A 21,325-nucleotide genomic window follows, 5' to 3' on the forward strand; every position below is an offset into this window, starting at 1 on the left:
CCACATGACAGCACCTAGCACTGCCACGCAGCCGGCATACCCTCTTATCTTACATCCGTCCTTATCAGAAGTGCAATACAAAATGCACGGCCAACGCTATCCAAGGTCATTTCCATCATCAGGGTTTCATCTTTTTTTTTTTTTAAACTGAGAAAACACCAAATCACCTTGAGCCTGCAGCCGAAGAAGCAAAAAACAGGCTTACGATTTTTGTTTTGTGTTTTGTTAAAGAATTTTAATAATAAGCTAAAACAAAACCAGTTATTTTAAAAATGTCATCACTGTAAACGCAAGAAACTCTCTCCCTGGATCGTGGCAAAGACGTTTTCCCCTCCCCCGAGGGAGGGATGTAACATCATTGCAGAGCGGGAAGGAGCGGAGATCGGGAGAATGCTGGAAACAGAACCAGTTCAGGGGTCTTCCCCCCCCCCCTTTTTTCATGTAAGCAAGATGGAGTCACGCAGGGGAGGGGGCACCCCAGGCCTGTTCCAGATGACAGGAAAAGCAGGCTCCATGGCCCAGCCCTCAATGATTTCTCTGTCCCAAAATGCAAGCCTTCGTCTGTGTCCGAGTGTCCTCAGCAAACCCTGGCGCTGGCAGGGGGGCGGGGGTGTGTGAGCGCCACGGCTGCCGCCATCACCTCATCAGCAATCCCCCCCCTCCCCGCATGTGAACAGAGAGCACGGGACGCGGTCATCACCAGGGTCTCCTCAGTTTGTATAGACCTGAGTTCCGATAACACGCATGATCTCCTTCTGGATTTTGGGGTCCTGAGTATTTATGTTGGCGTCACCTACTTGTCCATCCTCGTAGCTGCAGAAAGAGAAAACAGAGAATCACATAGATCTGTCAGAAAAAGTTCACAGCAAGAGAGGAAGGACAAACAGAGGCACAAGAAACCTCAGCAGAGTGACAATGGACCCAAACATCTTTGGGGCTGGGTGTCAGGGTCCTCAGTCTCTGTCAAAAGGCCAAGAAGGGGCTCGTAGCACAGACGACCTGCTTGGATCTTAAACAAAAACCAAAAGGGTGAAAAAATAATTTTATAGGTTCATAAATATTTTCTTATTACAGGATTGCCAGAAGCGTCTCTGATACCACAATGGTTACTTAGACATTCTGGGACGTTTTTGTAGTGATAAACGAATTGCTCCAGGAGAAAACAGAAATCTTAGCAGGCTGTCATGCCTTTGACTTAGACTAACACATTTTTAAAGATGGCGCCGGCCGTCCATTGCTCCTACCATGTGACAAGGGCTGGCCAATGGCACCGATAGCCCCTGTCACATGGTAAGGGCAAAGGGCCATCGGCGCCATTTTGATTAGTGGCAGCCGACAGCCCGAGAGCGGGAGATCGATCCCGGGACCCCCACTGGACCACCAGGTACTTTAAAAAAGTTTTTTGGGGGGGGGGGGGGGGGAGGGGGGGGGAAGCTAAAGGATGTGTTTTAAAGGGTCGGGGTGGGTTTTTTGTTTATCGGCTCGGGCGCAGCCGATTAAAAAAACAAAACAAAAAAAAAAAAACTGATCGGACCACATGCAAAAAATTTCCCGATAGTCCCCGAACCCGGAATCGGAACCGATTCTGGTTCCAATTCACATCTCTAATATCTACAATGTCCTCAGATGAAGAAGACGGCGAACTAGCGTAACATTACCCTGAAAACCAGACCTGTCTGCAAACCTCTTCGACCAGAGTGGAGACCCTGCAGTAAGAAGTATCACGACCATCTCACTAAGATTCCTGCAAAGGTTTTGCAACTTTTTCAAATTCTGTTTCCTCTCCCAGAACCATATTTAATGATCAGCCGTGGGACCTTTTTAGGAGTGGCGGATTATTCCTGCTTTGTGGTGTTTGATAGCAGAAACACACAGTTGCACAGCTCTTGCCTAAAAGGAGCAGACTAGAGAGACGAGGCAGTCGACCGCGTCCCAGCTTGGATTCTTCCTTAGCTGAACCCACCCTGGTTGAGATTTTCATCCAGATTTCCACGTTTGCTCTAATCTTGCATTGGTCAGGCTGGCTTCAATTCTTATTTAATTTTTTAATTTTCATAGTTCTTAACACCTCTTCCACCTACTCTACATCTTAGTAACTAGTAATGATGATTAATAGGGACCGAAATCCCATCTAATCTGCCCAGCTGCTATTTTATTAACATTTACCCAAAGTAGATCAAATTCCCACAAGGAACTAACCCTCAGTCCCACCGTGTCCCCTTTACAGTTGCAGCTGCCACCCCGTGCAGGTTTCCCCATGCCATCCAGGAAGCACAACGCAGCCAACATCGTTACTGCCCTGAGCTGCAGCCGTCGCTCGGTGAAGGCTGCGCAATTCCCTTACCATTCTCTTCCCAGCAGGGATCCTCGGTGTTTATCCCATGCCTTCTTGAAGTCTGCCTCTGTCCTTGTTATTACTACCTCCTCTAGGTAGGTATTCCAGGCATCCACTACCTTCTTCGGGGGAAAAAAATATCTCCTGCAATTGTTCCTGAATCTACCCCCTTGGACCTTCAGATGATGACCCCCCTACTTCTGCAGCTTTCTTTCCACTGAAATATCTTGGCTTCCTATGCATTAATATCTTTCAGGTATTTAAATGTCTAATATCATATCCCCCAGTCTCTCATTCCTTCTAGGGTATGCATATTAACTTCCTTCAGTCTCATCTCATAAGGCTTCCAGTACAAACCCTGCGCCATTCTGGTAGCCTTTCTCTGGACCGACTCTAGCCTCTCTCTATCTTTTCTGAGATATGGCCTCCAGAACTGAACACAGTCCTCTAGGTGAAGCCTCACCAACAACCTGTAAAGAGGCATAATTACCTCTCTTTTTTTGCCTACTGGTTATGCCTCTCCCTATACATTCAAGCATCCTCGCAGCTCTGGCTATCATCTGGTAGCTTGAGGTCAACCGTGCCCCTGTATCTGCTGAATAAGCAAAGCCAGGATCGGCTCACATCTTGAAAAGGTGCATCACTCAGGCCTGGATCCTATCTAACATGCATAAGGTCAGATTCGGCTACAACTCGGATTGTGCAGATCGAATCGAGCCTCCCCCAGAAGTAAGGAGGGGATCCAAATCTAATTCAAACCAGTCATCCAGCTTTTTTTTTAAGAGAATTCATAATGTTTCATGGTAGAACTAAAGTGGAAGCAGCTTTGCTTTTCTCCTTCAGCACACACTGTGCAGGAGCGCCCTCTTCTGGCCACCGATAGGATAGCTGTGGAGCAACTTTCTGCCTGAATGGGCCACATTTTCGTGGCAATTTTGAATACCCTTTATAATTAGAATGTATGCAGGTATCTTTACCAAGCGTATTTTGTAGCTAACTTTCAAAGGGATATTACATGGGTAGTTTCCCTTTCAAATTTAGGTAGCATAAAGCATGTCCATTAAAGTGCCCATGTACTGAGCACCTGCTATGTTTGCATGCAGCGTGTGGGATGCTGGGGGAGAATGTGTGTAACCTAGCGCGAGTACTTTTGAAAATGCCAAGTGCGTGAATCGCTTCGCTCTCCTGACCTGAGCATGCCCATTCTTAACGCAGCTAAAAATACATCCACTGTGAATCCTACGCCTGCTTTTTTAGCTGCTCTGAGAAATGCAATTTTCAGAAAGGTCAATTTACCCAGTTGAATTGGTATTTACCTGTGTAAATGGCTTTGAGAATTGGTCTCTTGGAGATCAATTTTGAAAAGGATCTAGGTTGAATTGCTACTGAGGACTACATCGATCGGGATGCGACCTGCGTCCGTGTAGGGCTAAAATCTGCAGGTACTTACAACCCACGAACTTTGGTCTCGATTTTCAAAGCGACCTTATATGCATGGTCTGCTTTGAAAATCTGCAGGTTCACCAGGTGCATGTACAGACATAAATGCACAAAGTTACATCTGCTCCTGAGCAAATGTAACTTTGTGTGTGTAGATTTAAACACACACTCCCAGCCCTCCTAATCAAGGATAAAGGCCCAGACAGGAAAGATCACATTCAGGAGATGAAAGAATGGCTGTGGAGGTGATGTCAATGACTGTATTTCAGCTTCCTGAACCACGGGACGATGATTCAAGGCCTGCTGAGCAGATGATGTGGTCCACCCACTGAAGAAAGGGTGCAGCATCTTCCAGAACAGACTGGCAAACCTCCTGAGGAAGGCTTTTAACTAGGATCATTGGGGGATGGGTGAACAAAGCCTACGTTAAGTAAAAATACTTAGGTAAGAAAATTAAATACTTATTGAGAAATGGGGGAAAAGGACAGCATCTGGAAAGCTGTGTTCACTAATCCTGCAATACGGGAAATGAAGTCTCAGATCTAGAGACAGTCATGAAAGAGGCTGACTTGGTGTCACAGAAACATGGCACATGGAGAACCATGACTGGGCTACAATCTATTCAGGAAAAACACGGTAGGAAGAATGGGAGGAGGAGTGGCAACAGAACTAAGGGCTTTGCAAAGTAAGGAGACGTCACCGAGGGTTAATCTGGAAAGACAGAAACGAACATGATATCCAGATCTCCAGAAGAAATGGATAAAGATTTAATTGAAGCCATTCACTAAACTACTATAAAAGGAGAGGTGCTTTTTCCAGGTGATTTCAAATTGCTGGATTTTGACTGGGACATCCTGGCTGCAGTCCCATCTAAGAACATAAGAAATTGCCATGCTGGGTCAGACCAAGGGTCCATCAAGCCCAGCATCCTGTTTCCAACAGAGGCCAATCCAGGCCACAAGTACCCAAACACTAAGAAGATCCCATGCTACTGATATCAGCAATAGCAGTGACTATTCCCTAGGTCAACTTGATTAACAGCAGTTAATGGACGTCTCCTCCAAGAACTTATCCAAACCTTTTTTAAACCCAGCTACACTAACTGTACTAACCACATCCTCTGGCAATAAATTCTAGAGCTCTACTGTGCATTGAGTGAAAAAGAATTTTCTCAGATTAGCTTTAAATGTGCTACTTGCTAACTGCATGGAGTGCCTCCTAGTCCTTCTATTATCTGAAAGAGTAAATAACCGATTCACATTTACCCGTTCTAGACCTTTCATGATTTTAAAGACCTCTATCCCCCCTCAGCTTGGAGAAGAGATGGCTGAGGGAGGATATGATTGTGGTCTTTAAAATCATGAGAAGTCTAGAATGGGTAAATGTGAATCAGTTATTTACTCTTTGGGGGGGGAAAGGCTGATGTGCACGGAGCAGGAGAGGGACCTTGGGGTGATGGTGTCTAATGATCTGAAGTCGGCGAAACAATGCGACAAGGCGATAGCTAAAGCCAGAAGAATGCTGGGCTGCATAGAGAGAGGAATATCGAGTAAGAAAAGGGAAGTGATTATTCCCTTGTACAGGTCCTTGGTGAGGCCTCACCTGGAGTACTGTGTTCAGTTCTGGAGACCGTACCTTCAAAAAGACAAAGACAAGATGGAGGCGGTACAGAGAAGGGCGACCAGGAAGGTGGAGGATCTTCATCGGATGACGTACGAGGAGAGATTGAAGAATCTAAATATGTACACCCTGGAGGAAAGGAGGAGCAGAGGTGATATGATACAGACTTTCAGATACTTGAAAGGTGTTAATGATCAAAAGACAATGACAAACCTTTTCCGAAGGAAAAAAATCAGCAGAACCAGGGGTCACGATTTGAAGCTCCAGGGAGGAAGATTCAGAACCAATGTCAGGAAGTATTTCTTCACGGAGAGGGTGGTGGATGCCTGGAATGCCCTTCCGGAGGATGGGCATTCCAGGGGCGTGGGATAAACACTGTGGATCCATAAAGTCAAGAGGCTGCCAATGAAGAGTGGGTGACTCGCCAGAATGATGGCTACTGCCTGGAGTCAATACCCTTATTAAATAAACATACACAGGCTTACGGTGACTCCAACATCGCTCTAAGCTTCAACAGCAAGAGGAAATGTGGAAAAAAAGGATTCACACTCACAAAAAGGGGAGTAGCTGGCTTGTTACGGCGGTTACTACCCCAAATCAAATAAGCCTGATACTTCACTTTCAATGCATATACAGCAAAGTTCTCTGATTCAACGGCAGGGGAGAAGAAAAACTGATACTTCACACATCCAGCAGAGCTCTCTGCTTCAACGGCAGGGGAGAAGAAAAGAGGGTTCGCACTCACAAAGCGGGGAGTAGCTGGCTTGTTACGGCGGTTACTACCCCAAACCAAATGGGCCTGATACTTCACTTTCGATGCACATCCAGCATGGCTCTCTGCTTCAACGGCATGGGAGAAGACTTATACGTCACGCATATCCAGCATAGCTCCCTGCTTCAACGGCAGGGGAGAAGAAAAACAACCAATAAGGGCTAATAACATAGTCTGGGTAAAACAAATAAGCATGGGTGCAGCTTGCTTATTGCGGCGGCTACTACCCCTAACGAATCAAGCTAGATATTTCACTTGGATGCAGCTCCATCACTGCTCTCTACATTAAAGGTGGGGGTGGAAGGGAAATAGAACCAAGAGCTAAGAGAAACAGATAAGTATGAGAGAAAATATGTGTGAAGCTTGCTGGGCAGACTAGATGGGCCATTTGGTCTTCTTCTGCCGTCATTTCTATGTTTCTATGTTTCTATGTTTCTTTCGGATAATAGGAGGAATAGGGAGCACTATATCCTGGCTTATTTAAAGGAAAAACTGTTCCAGCAACTGGTAACAGAACCAACATGTGAGGAGACGATATTGGTCCTGGTGCTTACCAATGAGGAGTGTGTGTCTGATATCACAGTCAGTGATTACATGGGATCCAGTGATCACTGGATGGTGTAGTTCAGTATTAGAACACAAGCAGTGGTGGTCATTTAAAGGCGCGAATCTTCGATTTCAGGTCGCCTAACTCGGCACCCCTATCTGCCGGCGGCATCGATGGAGCCGATTGCCCTGCCAACGTTGATGGCTCAGTGTCCATCGGTGTGGCTCCAAGATCCTTTGGTGTCTATGCCACCGATGCAGACATCAATGGCTTGGACTTTCTCACCCTGAAGAGCTTCTCCATCTTGTCAAGGCGAGCGTGATATCCCTTGGTCACACAGGCAGCAGCCCCCCAGACATTGTGCGTAGCCCCCAGGCAGAGGATACATACATCGTGTGAGTCCATGCTGGACAGTCCTCGGGCACTGAGGGCACCGACGAAAACCCGATGAGGCTATGACGAAGTGAACTGAAAGGGCGAAAACAAGAAGCGTTGATGGCGAGTGACCGACGCAAGCGGGCACCAAAGCACCACCACCACGGGGGAAATGGAAGCAAAATAAAACCTACCGAACCGCCAAAAAACCTGGCTGGAGACTAAGGGGAACCAAAGAGGGACCCAAGCCGAGAAAGACACGAAGAATGACCAAACATTTGGTGAAAAAGGTTTTCCAAGGCAATTTTACACAAAATGCCATGAGTTCAGAACATAAGAACATGCCATACTGGGTCAGACCAAGGGTCCATCAAGCCCAGCATCCTGTTTCCAACAGTGGCCAATCCAGGCCACAAGAACCTGGCAAGTACCCAAAAACTAAGTCTATTCCATGTTACCATTGCTAATGGCAGTGGCTATTCTCTAAGTGAACTTAATAGCAGGTAATGGACTTCTCCTCCAAGAACTTATCCAATCCTTTTTTAAACACAGCTATACTAACTGCACTAACCACATCCTCTGGCACCAAACTCCAGAGTTTAATTGTGCGTTGAGTAAAAAAGAACTTTCTCAGATTAGTTTTAAATGTGCCACATGCTAACTTCATGGAGTGCCCCCTAGTCTTTCTACTACCCGAAAGAGTAAATAACCAATTCACATCTACCCGTTCTAGACCTCTCATGATTTTAAACACCTCTATCATATCCCCCCCTCAGTCGTCTCTTCTCCAAGCTGAAAAGTCCTAACCTCTTTAGTCTTTCCTCATAGGGGAGTTGTTCCATTCCCCTTATCATTTTGGTAGCCCTTCTCTGTACCTTCTCCATCGCAATTATATCTTTTTTGAGATGCGGCGACCAAAATTGTACACAGTATTCAAGGTGCGGTCTCACCATGGAGCGATACAGAGGCATTATGACATTTTCCGTTTTATTCACCATTCCTTTTCTAATAATTCCCAACATTCTGTTTGCCTTTTTGACTGCCGCAGCACACTGAGCCAACGATTTCAATGTGTTATCCACTATGACACCTAGATCTCTTTCTTGGGTTGTAGCACCTAATATGGAACCTATCATTGTGTAATTATAGCATGGGTTATTTTTCCCTATATGCATCACCTTGCACTTATCCACATTAAATTTCATCTGCCATTTTAATGCCCAATTTTCCAGTCTTACAAGGTCTTCCTGCAATTTATCACAATCTGCTTGTGATTTAACTACTCTGAACAATTTTGTGTCATCTGCAAATTTGATTATCTCACTCGTCGTATTTCTTTCCAGATCATTTATAAATATATTGAAAAGTAAGGGTCCCAATACAGATCCCTGAGGCACTCCACTACCCACTCCCTTCCACTGAGAAAATTGCCCATTTAATCCTACTCTGTTTCCTGTCTTTTAGCAAGTTTGCAATCCACGAAAGGACATCACCACCTATCCCATGACTTTTTACTTTTCCTAGAAGCCTCTCATGAGGAACTTTGTCAAACGCCTTCTGAAAATCCAAGTATACCTCATCTACTGGTTCACCTTTATCCACATGTTTATTAACTCCTTCAAAAAAGTGAAGTACATTTGTGAGGCAAGACTTGCCTTGGGTAAAGCCATGCTGACTTTGTTCCATTAAACCATGTCTTTCTATATGTCGTGTGATTTTGATGTTTGGAACACTTTCTACTATTTTTCCTGGCACTGAAGTCAGGCTAACCGGTCTGTAGTTTCCCAGATCGCCCATGGAGCCCTTTTTAAATATTGCGGTTACATTAGCTATCCTCCAGTCTTCAGGTACAATGGATGATTTTAATGATAGGTTACAAATTTTTACTAATAGGTCTGAAATTTCATTTTTTAGTTCCTTCAGAACTCTGGGGTGTATACCATCCGGTCCAGGTGATTTACTACTCTTCAGTTTGTCAATCAGGTCTACCACATCTTCTAGGTTCACCGTGATTTGATTCAGTCCATCTGAATCATTGCCCATGAAAACTTTCTCCAGTATGGGTACCTCCCCAACATCTTCTTCAGTAAACACTGAAGCAAAGAAATCATTTAATCTTTCCACGATGGCCTTATCTTCTCTAAGTGCCCCTTTAACCCTCGATCATCTAATGGTCCAACTGACTCCCTCACAGGCTTTCTGCTTCGGATATATTTTAAAAAGTTTTTACTGTGAGTTTTTGCCTCTATGGCTAACTTCTTTTCAAATTCTCTCTTAGCCTGTCTTATCAATGTCTTACATTTAACTTGCCAACGTTTATGTATTATCCTATTTTCTTCTGTTGGATCCTTCTTCCAATTTTTGAATGAAGATCTTTTGGCTAAAATAGCTTCTTTCACCTCCCCTTTTAACCATGCCAGTAATCGTTTTGCCTTCTTTCCACCTTTCTTAATGTGTGGAATACATCTGGACTGTGCTTCTAGAATGGTTTGTTTTTTTTTAACAATGACCACGCCTCTTGCACATTTTTTACTTTTGTAGCTGCTCCTTTCAGTTTTTTCTAACAATTTTTCTCATTTTATCAAAGTTTCCCTTTTGAAAGTTTAGCACGAGAGCCGTGGATTTGCATACTGTTCCTCTTCCAGTCATTAATTCAAATTTGACCATATTATGATCACTAATGCCATCCATGATGTGAAAACTGCAGAAAACAAAAAGAGACTGAAGAGGGACCCACAGTAGACACGTGGAATAGGGCTTGTAGGGCATGCTCTGTGTACCTAGTTAAAGTTCTAGAAACTTTGACATAAGTTTTCCTGTGTAGGGCTCCATCCGATGATGTCACCCATGTGTGAGGACTAACATCCTCCTGTCCTAGGAAAAAGCAGAATTCCTTAACTAATATTTCTGTTCACCGAGGAAGGTTTGAAGTTGGACCACAGATAACTGCTACAAATAAAAATGGAAGGGAGGTAGACCTCAATCAATTTTCAGAAGATAATTTATGGGGAGCAAGCAAAACTAAAAGTAGATAAAGCAATGGGGCTGGAGAGATCCAGGGTATTAAGGTAACTTAGATTTCTGGCAATTCCATTGACTGACCTTTTCAATCCTTCTTTAGAATTGGGAGGTTCCAAAGGACTGGAGACAGGTAGAAGTGGTTCCTCTTCACAAAAGTAGAAATAAGGAGGAGGCTGGGAACTATAAGCCTGTTAGTCTGACCTTGGTGATCAAGTAAATGAAATCACTGCTATTTCTGAAATCCATTTATAAGAACTGAGGTATTATAGTTTAACCGAAGGTAGGTCTTATTATTAGATGAATCTGAACAATTTCTTTGACTGGGTGACTACTGAGAGTTAGATCAGTAGAGAGTGCTAGATGTAGTGTGTTTGGATTTCAGCAAGACCTTTGACATGGTTCCTCATAGGCAACTTATAAACAAACTGAGTGCCTTAGGTATAGGCCTTAAAGGGACTGACTGGGTTAGAAACGTTTTTAGTGGACGGTGACAAAGGATAGTAGATAACGGAATTTATGCCAAGCAAAGTCGAGTTACTAGTGGCATGCCACTGGGATCAGTTCTTGCTCAGGTTCTTATCAATATCTTCATTAGCAATATTGTGGAAGGGCTATCAAGAAAGGTTTGCCTCTTTGTAGATGTTACCAAAATCTGCAACAGGGTAGACACCCTGGAAGGAGTACAAAACATGATGAGGGATCTAGCAAAATTTGAGCAATGGTCTAGAGCAGAGCTTTCCAAACTTTGTGTCGCGACACGTTAGTGTGTCGCCTGCAGTGTGCAGGTATGTCGCGCAAGCCTGGTCCACATAGCCGCTCCCCTCCAGTGTCACATGTATGCGACGTCACGTGATGCCGCACCTTCAACTCCAACGCGAGTTTGGGCTTTTTTTTTTTTAGTGATTCACTTTTTTTTTTTCCAGTTCGTGGGTTGCTTATTATTGGGCGATTTTTGCTGTCAATCACGGTTTTTTTGGGCTTGGTGGGTGGGACTTGAGCCCAGCTGTCACCGTCATTGGCTGCTGCTGCTGCCGATGAGGCCTGGCCACGAGGAGTACTGACTGCAAACAACAGAGTCTGGTGATCATGGAAGGTTTTATGCAGCACGGCAGGCTTGAATCCTGAAGGGAGTGAAGCACTTAACTGGCAACAATCAAAAAGAAGAGGTACATGAGTGTGGGGGCCCAGACATGTGCTTGGGGGGGGGGGGGAAGAGATGAGTGTGTGGGGGACAGACATGTACTGGGGGGGGGGGGAAGAGATGAGTGTGTGGGGGCCCAGACATGTGCTTGGGGGGGAGGGGGGGGGGAAGAGATGAGTGTGTGGGGGACAGACATGTACTTGGGGGGGGGGGGAAAGAGATGAGTGTGTGGGGGACAGACATGTGCTCGGGGGGGGGGGAGAGATGAGTGTGGGGGGGGACAGACATGTACTGGGGGGGGGGGGGGAAGAGATGAGTGTGTGGGGGGCCCAGACATGTGCTTGGGGGGGGGGGGGGGGGGGGGGAAGAGATGAGTGTGTGGGGGACAGACATGTACTTGGGGGGGGGGGGGGGGGAAGAGAAAGAGATGAGTGTGTGGGGGCCCAGACATGTGCTTGGGGGGGAGGGGGGGGGAAGAGATGAGTGTGTGGGGGGACAGACATGTACTTGGGCTTGTTTTTTCATGAAACACTGGCAACACTCAAAAAGAAGGGGTACATGAGTGTGGGGGCCAGACATGTGCTGGGAGGGGGAGATATGAGTGTGTGGGGGCCAGACATGTGCTTGGGGGGGGGTGGAGAGAGAGGAGTGTGTGGGGGACAGACAATTTGTTTTATTATTGTTACTCATAAATTATAACAATAACATTAATCTTGGAATATTAAATATTTTTAATATAAATGAAAGGTTTTTAATGAGATAGGTTGTGTCGTGAAACATTTTATTTATGTATATATTTAAGGAAACATACATAAACTGTCGAAATACGTTTTGTTCGTTTAACCTTTAACCTCTGGTTTGCTAGTAGACTGAATTACTGTGTCGTGAAATTATGTTTGTCTAAATAGCGTGTCACCAACATGAAAAGTTTGGAAAGCTCTGGTCTAGGGTCTGGCAGCTAAGATTTAATGGTAAAAAATGCTGGGTTATATGTTTTGGCTGCAAAAACCCAAGGCAGGTGTTCTGTATAGGAGTGAAGTTCTGTGTGCAAAACAAGAGGATTGGGAGGTGATCATATCTGATGATTTTAAGGAAGCCAAACAGATAGACAATGTGATGGCAAAAGCAAGGAGGAAGCTCCCAAGCTTCTAGGGAGAGGAATAGCCAGCAGGAAAGGGGAGGAAATATTGCCTCTGTATAAGTCTCTGGTGAGACCTCACTTGGAGTACTGTGTACAGTTCTGGAGACTGCACATTCAAAAAGATATAATCCGAAAAAAATTGGTCCAGAGGGCAGCTACTAGAAGTCAATAATTTTCATCATAAAGCACACGGGGACAAACCTTAAAGATCTAAACATGTATAGCCTGGAGGAAAGAAGGGAAAGTTTAAAAACTATTAAGGAATAAATGCACAACAGCTGAATCTCCATCAAGAGAAAGAGGTTCTGGAAGGAGGGTGAAAGGGAGTAGACTCATGTTCTCATTAAACCAGTATTAAGGTGGAGTTGCAGAAATCCACTTCTCATCCCTGGGATAAGCAGCTTGGAACCTATCTGCCACCTCGGGATCCTGCCCCAGATACTTGTGACCTGGATTGGCCACTGTTGGAAAGAGGATACTGGGCTTGATGGACCTTTTGGTCTGACCCAGTATGGCGACTCTTACGTTCTTTACCGAAATGGTGGTGGTTGCATGCAACAGCCTCTCCGTTGAGGTGGCAGAAACATGCCCATCTCTCTGAATACAAGAAAGCATGGGATAAACCCAGAGGATCTCTGAATAGAAGATGTGGACTGGCAAACCGGATGGACGGAATGGTCTTTTTCTGCTGTCATGTTTTCCGTTTCTATACTTTTGAAAAGCAAAAATATGCATGTAAATGCTTTATACACCACAAATCTGCCCCAGGAATGTCTCTTACACGTGCAGGTGCAAAGTAGGCATGAAATTGAATTCCGCATATACTTTTACCTACACAGCTCCCCTGTGGATTTTCAAAAGGCCATTTACGCATATAGAACTGGGTTTTATGTATGGAAATGATTTTCAAAATGTGGCCTATTACAGCTAAAACTCAGGCACACGAATTCACATCCTGTGCACTTTTAGCCAGATTAAAGGGAGCTGTTTCTGGGGGGCGTGTTTGGACTGGGAGGACAACCCATGCATGTTAAATTGCATTTTCAAACGTTGGCATGCAGTTTTGCCCCTATTTCTTTGTCCGCACAAACAGCAAGCGCAAAAGACCCAGATACATTTTGTGCCCACGTGGCTGGAGACTTTTCAAAGGCAAACGGCAATGAAAATAATGCAAAAAAAAAAAAAAAAGTGGGCACAGTTTTGAAACACTGCATCTTTTGCCCAAGGATTTAATTTTCTGCAACTTTTGCAAAGGAAAATTTTTGCAGAAAAAAAAGAGTGCAAGCAAAATCTTCTGTGAAAAGCACTAGGGGGGAGCTTTGCTCAGGAAGGCTAAACGTAGGGATCAGGAATGCAGGTCCCTGCAGACGATGGGGTAAAATCACGGCTGCGTCACGAGTGGAGCAAACTGACAACCTCCCCCCCCCTCCCCCCCAGAACGAGACTCTGCAGAGGTGCGGTATTTGGAAATCCAGAGCATTGCACGTCCTTCCCCCCCCCCCCCCCCCCCCGGCACTTACACAAAGAAGAAGCGAGTGCAGACGTGGTCTGACACCGGGCACACCCAGATATTGCCGTGCTTCTGGAGGTCCTTCGAAGTGATCACTGCAAAAGAGACCAAAAGAAAAAAACAAAAAACCTGAATAGGAGAGAGAATCTGAGTGCCACCGACAGCAAACCCAAGTCACCAAGGGCTCCAGGCTAAAAACCATTTAGAGAGACATCAGAAAAGCTTTGCTGCTGCTAACTGAGCTGTTACTGGGGGGCAGGCGTTCAGCGCCCCCCCCCCCCCCCTTATTCAAGGGCTGCTGCAAGGTTTTCTACCACCCTAGGCAGGGGGAAGTATTTGCTGCTGCTCCCCACCCAGCTTTCCGCCCTCCACCCTCTTACCCCTGACTCTCAGAATACATCGCCCTCTTCATCCTTCTGCACTTCTTTTCACCTTTGAAAACGAGCACTGACGTTCTAGTGCAACGTCCAGTTCACTTGCATATTCAGACAGCATCAACCTCAGCAAATTTTGCATGGGCCTGATGGACCATAGCTTGCAAAGAGCAATCACAAGTGTAGTTTAAGTTTGTCCGATTAAAAAAAAACAACCCAAAAACAGTATCACCTACAATTTGTTTGTTGACCTTTATTTCTCAATGGGAAAAGAAATCCAAGGACTAGCTGCCTGGAAGAAACTACCAGCAGGGGTGGCAGCAACCAAAAAACCAGGACGGAGCACAAGTATGCTCGGGACAGATACAGAGGGGGCATTGGTTAAAGGTGATGGAGAGGAAAGGTAAAAGCAATGGGAAGAGCCTGGAGCTTGGTGGTTCCGGTATGGAAACTTGCATGCTCCATCTCTCTGGAGAGGACACAGCTGACGTGCAAACCGTAGAAGTGCTGCCACTCTGAGCTCTCCGAGAGATGTGGCAGGCTCATCCGGCATGGAGCGTCAGCAGGACCTTGGGATGCTCTCAGTTACAAGCGGAGTGAAATGGGAGGGTTACCCAGTGTTGGCAGCAGACTGACCTGGCTGTAACTCCACAGAGAGAGGATAAGGAGCAATCTTGTGCAGGGGGTCAAACTTGGAAGGCTCATGAGTGAGAAATATCCTTCGTGGCGTGGGGGGGATGATCAGAGTAATGCTGAGAAAACTGTGAAATATCCTTCGAGAGAGCAACGAAGGGAAACCAGGTGGGCCAAATAATTCATGACGTTACTAAGTAATAGGAAAAGCCAGCGAGGCACTGGTTTCCTCAGTATTCACATGCTGGAGGGTGGGCCAGCGTTCTCTCTCTCTGTGGTTACAGGGCTGTGCCCGGCCACACTTTGCCTCCCTTCTGAAACTGCAGTGTTTCCAGTAATGTCACACTGAGATATAGTATGGGCTCGTGCACAGCACCCTTCGCCGATTTCTTAATCACAATGCCCAGACATGCAGAACTTTGACTACTGATGATTTCACCGCTCGCCTACGTAGGTACCAGAATCAGAGTCATTACATTCCGGCGTGATTCACTCTCTTGCAATCATCATCTCTAGATCTGAAGCACGCTCTGCCATTAATTACCAAGGCAAAACTCCCACATCGTGCATTACGAGAGACCTCTGTATTTCTTGTGCTGCTAGCCTAGTACTACCTATTTCCATTGCACACATCACTAGCACAGTAATTCACATGGTTGCCTTTAAAAAGCTCTTGAAAGTTTGATAAGAAGAGGGAAAAACTGTTAATGTGCCATTAGAAGAAGAGAAATTTTAGGAACATAAGAAGTGCCATGCTGGGTCAGACCGAGGGACCCTCAAGCCCAGCATTCTGTGTCCAACAGTGGCTAATCCAGGATACAAAGTACCTGGCAAATACCCAAACAGTAAATAAATCCCATGATAATAACGCCAATAATAAGCAGTGGCTATCCCTAAGTCAGTTTGATTAATAGCAGTTTATGGACTTCTCCTCCAGGAACCTATCCAAACCTTTTTTAAACCCAGCTATGCTAACTGCTTTAACCACATCCTCTGGCAATGAATTCCAGAGCTTAATTGTGCGTTGAGTGAAAACGAATTTTCTCTGATTTGTTTTTAATATGCTACTTGCTAACTTCATGGAGTGCCCCTTAGTCATTGTATTATCTGAAAGAGTAAATAACTGATGCACATTTACCTGTTCCAGACCTCTCATGATTTTATAGACCTCTATCATATCCCCTCTCAGCTTTCTTTTCTCCAAGCTGAACAGCCCTAACCTCTTTAGCCTTGCCTCATAGTGGAGCCATTCCATCCCCTTTATCATTTTGGTTGCCCTTCATTTGAACCTTTTCCAACGTAACTATATCTTTTTTTGAAATACAGTGACCAGAACTGCACACAGTATTCAACCTGTGGTCTCACCATGGAGCGATACAAAGGTACTATGATATTCTCTGTTTTATTCACATTTCTTTCCTAATAATTTCTAACATTCTATTTGCTTTTTTTGACTGCTGCAGCACCCTGAGTCGATGATTTCAATGTATTGTCTGTCCACTACGACGCCCAGATCTTTTTCCTGGGTGGTAAATGCTAATATGGAACCTAACATCATATAACTACAATATGGGTTCATTTTCCTCATGTGCATCGGTTTGCACTTGTACGCATTAAATTTCATCTGCCATCTGGATGCCCAGACTTCCAGGAAGGAGGCAGTGGAAACACCATAACATTTTGGAGCAAAATCAAAGAAAGAACCTCCCCCCTTAAAGGTGAAAAGTCAGCCACTATAAAACAAAGTTGCAAGGTTGTTATTGATTTAGGAAAAAGGCTTTGCTTCTTACCTTCACAAAGTGCTATACAGTTTAAATTTCGACTCTGTAAGAATCGTGATTGGATGGAGCGTGTCTGTGGGGAAAGAAAGATTTGAGTCAACAACTCGTGTTCTGTGCTGCCACCCACACGGCGTTAACTTTGTGCAACTCTCGGCTGGAAATGGGCTCAGCTCCTGTCGCACGCCTACATAATTAAAGCACTGTTAAGTGTGGTTAAGCAGGAGACTGGCAACACTGGGCACTTGAACTCAGTATGTCTAGAGGACAAACATGACCCCAATTAGCAAGAGCGCAATGTGCTTCAAGAACCGCGAGGGCCATGGAGTTCCTCTGCCCCGTTTGTCCTTGGCTTCTCTTTCTGAGACTGACAAAGTTTACCTTCTGCAGCGGTGGATTTCAATGAGGTGGCTTTTAAGAAACCAGCGGCCATCGCTCCTTCCGGAACCAAGCCTGCTGGGTGTGAAGCCAGGCCCGCTCTTCTCGCCACCCTGCGTTTAAATGCCGACCCTTTCCTGCCTTCCAGGGCCTCTGTTACCTGGGGTATGGTGTTCATCCGATTGTATCTCTGAACCAGCTCATCCTTTGAGGGCATCCTGTGCTGTCCTTTTCCCATTCCTGTCAGCAGAATAAAATAGATTTAGGAAAAAATAAATCTCACCTTTCCCTCGAGTCGTTCACCAGACACCTATAAAAGTAATGGCATTTATCAACAGGGGAAGAGGTCACATCACATCACTCCCACGATTAATGTTTTTCAGTCCTTTGAAAGTCTCCTTCATAAATATCCTACAGCAACATGAGTGAGTGGTAATAAAAGGCAATGTGGGAACTGAACAGTATGTACTTTATATTTTTATTTCTAAGTTGCATCAATTTAAAGAGATTCATGGCACTAATTTACCACTGAATGTTTTTTCTATGCTATAGATAGACTCACCTGCTGAAAGTTAAAATAATTCTTAAGATGACTAGTCAGAAGGTTATATTTGAGACTAATCCACTGCTAGAACAGCTACAGTCTGAATGTTTTCCTTAGTAATAATGCATTTGTTCTTGTTTCACAGATGACATTAAAATAAAAAAAGTACATAATGTACAAAATACAGACTACACAACCAATCCCAAAACTATCCGATGTATAATCACGCAGTCAGAAGTGCCTGAAATCAGACACCCCCAAACCCCTTAGGGATGTCTACCCACCTCTCATCCTCCCCATGGCAATATTAAAACCCTCTAACCAAAATTAAAACCTAATGTCAACTGAATGCCTGAGTGAATAACAAAACCAATTGCATAATTCCTCTTAGCTGTTTCTGACCTGCAAGAGCCACTGTTCTTCCACTATTGGGCCTCCATCTCAATCCAAATATTCGGCTAATGTAACCTACACAAGTCTGTCAGTGCTCATCGAGCCTGGCCTGAAGAAACTCATTCAGTTCCAATACTAGGGCCCCACAGAGCTCCAGCAACGTGTCTCCAGCCTAACTTTAGAGAGTCCCAGACACTGACAGCTCTGCTACTACACACAAGCCCTCTCCTACTCCCCTTCGGATTTAGCTTCGAGCTGCAGAAGCTGTCCTGATCACTGCAACCATGGCTCAGATTTAAAGACCAAGCAAGCAAGTCGCAAAAATCCCAGAAAACTGCAGGTGCTTAGAGAGAGAAAATGGATTGTACATGGGTGCCAAATACAAGTTTCGTGTAAAAAAAAAAAAAAAGCAATTTCCACCAACATTCAGTTTAAAAAATTGTTCAAAATAAATTCCACGGCCCTCTTGCTTGCACAGTTTTGAAATCGCACAGGCTTTAACCCATGGCCTAAATTTGGTCCTAAGTAAAAGCGTCTGCAAAAATAATTACCTAACCTAAAAATTCTGCAAAGGGCACAATAGAATTTCTGCCCATGCCTTAAATCTGGTCCTGTACCCCACTTCTTCCGTAGCTTGTCATAGATCAAGAAGATGATAATCAAAAGGCATTTCCACAGATACAGCAGTGTTTTACCCCCTGGAAACAGTTACTGCCCACCCTCACCCGGGGACAACATAATCTGCGTTGTTCTACTATTGTTTTCTCTTAATGCTCGGAGGCATTCCCGGGGACGGAGAGAAGACGGGCTAAGCAACAATGCATGTAATTTTGTATAATCAAAACTCTGCGCGTTGTTTCTGACAGAAAAAGTACCCAAAGAGCAAGCAGGTGCATATCGCTGTGTGTAGTTTTTCCGGGAGCAATAATCGGCATAAAACTACTCGCTGAGTTGTTAGTGATGTGCGGGGGTAAATTTTCTTTTTGTTTTGTTTTTTTTCTTTTTAATTCAAATTTGTTTGTTTAGTGGTTATTTTTGGTTCGGTTTGTTTGCTGAACCAAAATAATACATTTTAAAAAAAAATAAATTTTAAATACAAAATGTAGCCTACTCAGGCCACCCCCCCCCCCCCCCCCCAACATTGCTGGAACTGACCGGGGATCAGCAGCAGCGCCTAGAAAAGCCCCAGTCAGCTTGGTCACTTCCAGCAGTGGCTGAAGAGCCTGAACAGGCTCCCTCTGTGTGGGGAAGGAGGGATATTTTCTGAAAATGTATAGATATTTTAGGTTGTCAATTTTCAGTTTGTTTCATTCAGAGCAAACAGAAATTTGACTTTTTCATTATGAAAAATGCATCACTATTGATTACTGGTGCAAACTATGCAGGTAAAAACTACCAATGGAGTTTGCACCAATGCGGATAGTGATTAATATTATTGCTTTCCAATTGCTTGGATTGAGTCCTACTCTGTTAATTGCTCACTGCCCAGTGAATACATTCCCAGAATCATCTTTCTCATTTACTTGTAGCAGGATGAATAATGACTATTCACTGTCAAGGACATCCATGCTAGTGACAAATAATCTAAATGCATGGGGATACACAATTAGCCCAAAGAACCAGCGACTCTCCCACCTTCACATTATCAGAAAACTGGAAGAGACATGGAAAAGACTGATCTTGACAAGGAGGACAGAGAGAATAAGAAGCTTTTTGCACTGTTTAGTTCATTAAATTCAGTTTGTTAATTAAGTTGAACAGTCTAAAAGCCTAAAGAATTAAGTAAGCTTTGAAATTTATTTAGTAAGAGAATAAAGATCTTGGCAGGATCAGTATGATTCTTGCTATATATATATATTTATATATATATATAATTTTTTTTTTATTTTGCCTCAATCCCTGACTCCTCTCCCCTCCCCAGGCAATCACATCTATGTACAAATCAGTTTCCCTATTTATATATACACTTCTCATGGAAAATCCTTAAGAGTGTGCAGCCTAAATATCCAGCCATTTCAGATTCAAACACAAAGAAAATAAATGTGAAATTGTGTTTTGTTTTAAAGATGACAGTTACAAATGTATATGAAAGATGCACGAATGGACAGTAGCTATGGCTGAAGTTTGATGACTGGTGCTACTGCTCACAAGTTTCAAATTTATGCTAATTCAACCTCTGTGTGTCTACACTATAGGGAGAGTAATATTCAAATAGCCCGCATAGCAATGAAGTTTGCAAGTACATTATATAAGCAGACTTTACAAAGTATTTTCAAAATGAACTTACGTGGGTAATTGGCCATTTGCTGGTGTAAAGGTATATCTCCTCTTTGGAGGGTGTAACTAACGTGTACACTTAGGGGCATAATTTTTAAAAATTATCCCCTTAGTGTAATGAGAAATGTGTTCTTTTTAAATAATTTCCTTTCCTTGAATCCACCAGTCCAGACACATAGGTTATGTCTTCCAACCAGCAGATGGTGATGAACATGTTTGCTGACCTCACAACTTACAGGTTCCTGTGCTGACCTCGGCCTGCCAGTATATCCTGTAACAAGCTAAGAAAAAAACCTCACCAATTGTCCCTCCTGCCCCCAAACAGGGGGCTTCCAATATGGAGTATATAGAATAACCAGAACCAGAGAACCAATTTTTTTTAAATTTTATTTTAAAGCATTCTTAATTGAAACTTACTGCTAAGTAAGAACAAAGCTACCGACATTTCTGACTAAAATATGAAATAGAAGATCAAGAAATTTGACCAAATAGGGTGGGTTTTTGAGTGGTCTGCCTAGATTCAAGGAAAAGAAATTATCAGTTAAGAACAAATTTCTCTTTCCTCTTCATCCAGCCAGACCAATCTAGTCGCATGGGGTGCACCAAAGCTACTTCTCAAAAGGGCGAGATACTGCCAAAAGTCTCAATAATTCTGAGCCAAGGCAGCTTCTCCCGTAGCTTGAACGTCCAGCCAATAACACTTTGAAAATGAATGTAAAAAAGACCAGGTCGCCGCTTTAATAATCTCCTCTGGTGAAACCAATACAAGCTCCGCCCAAAAAGCTGCTTGAGCTTGAGTGGAATGTGCCCTGAAGCGACTGCGTAATGCAATTCCCTTATCCAAGTAGGCTGCTGAAATCACACCCTCCATCTAATGTGCCAACTTAACTTTTAAAGCCTCTCAGCCTGCCCTTGGTTCTTCAAATAGAACAAACAGGTGGTCTGACTTTCTAAAACTGTTTGAGATCGTCAAATAGCTCAAAAGAATTCTCCTTGCATCCTAAAATGAAGTTGAGAACATTCCTTTCTGCATGTATCCCTAGAAA

The 21,325-nt window shown here is 44.1% G+C and overlaps 1 protein-coding gene across 4 annotated transcripts in view; it reads right to left on the reverse strand.

Annotated features, from left to right (window-relative positions):
• Positions 1-219: 219 nt before the first annotated feature.
• Positions 220-21,325, reverse strand: part of PARP6 (poly(ADP-ribose) polymerase family member 6) — a 99,700-nt gene continuing 78,594 nt past the window's right edge. For 3 of the 4 annotated variants that reach the window (XR_003852345.1, XR_003852346.1, XR_003852347.1), the window contains 3 exons: positions 17,226-17,305; positions 16,700-16,763; positions 13,922-13,997 (listed from right to left, as the gene is read on the reverse strand). Coding sequence is in view for 1 of the 4 variants with exons in the window: in XM_029574731.1 (XP_029430591.1) it covers positions 711-813; positions 13,913-13,997; positions 16,700-16,763; positions 17,226-17,305 (332 nt within the window). In the remaining 3 variants the exon portion in view is untranslated. Of the gene's footprint in view, positions 814-13,912; positions 13,998-16,699; positions 16,764-17,225; positions 17,306-21,325 lie in introns of those variants that run through there. The other variant, XM_029574731.1, reaches the window with a different exon arrangement.

This window comes from Rhinatrema bivittatum, chromosome 13 (assembly GCF_901001135.1).
Source record: "Rhinatrema bivittatum chromosome 13, aRhiBiv1.1, whole genome shotgun sequence".
Classification (NCBI taxonomy): Eukaryota; Metazoa; Chordata; class Amphibia; order Gymnophiona; family Rhinatrematidae; genus Rhinatrema; species Rhinatrema bivittatum.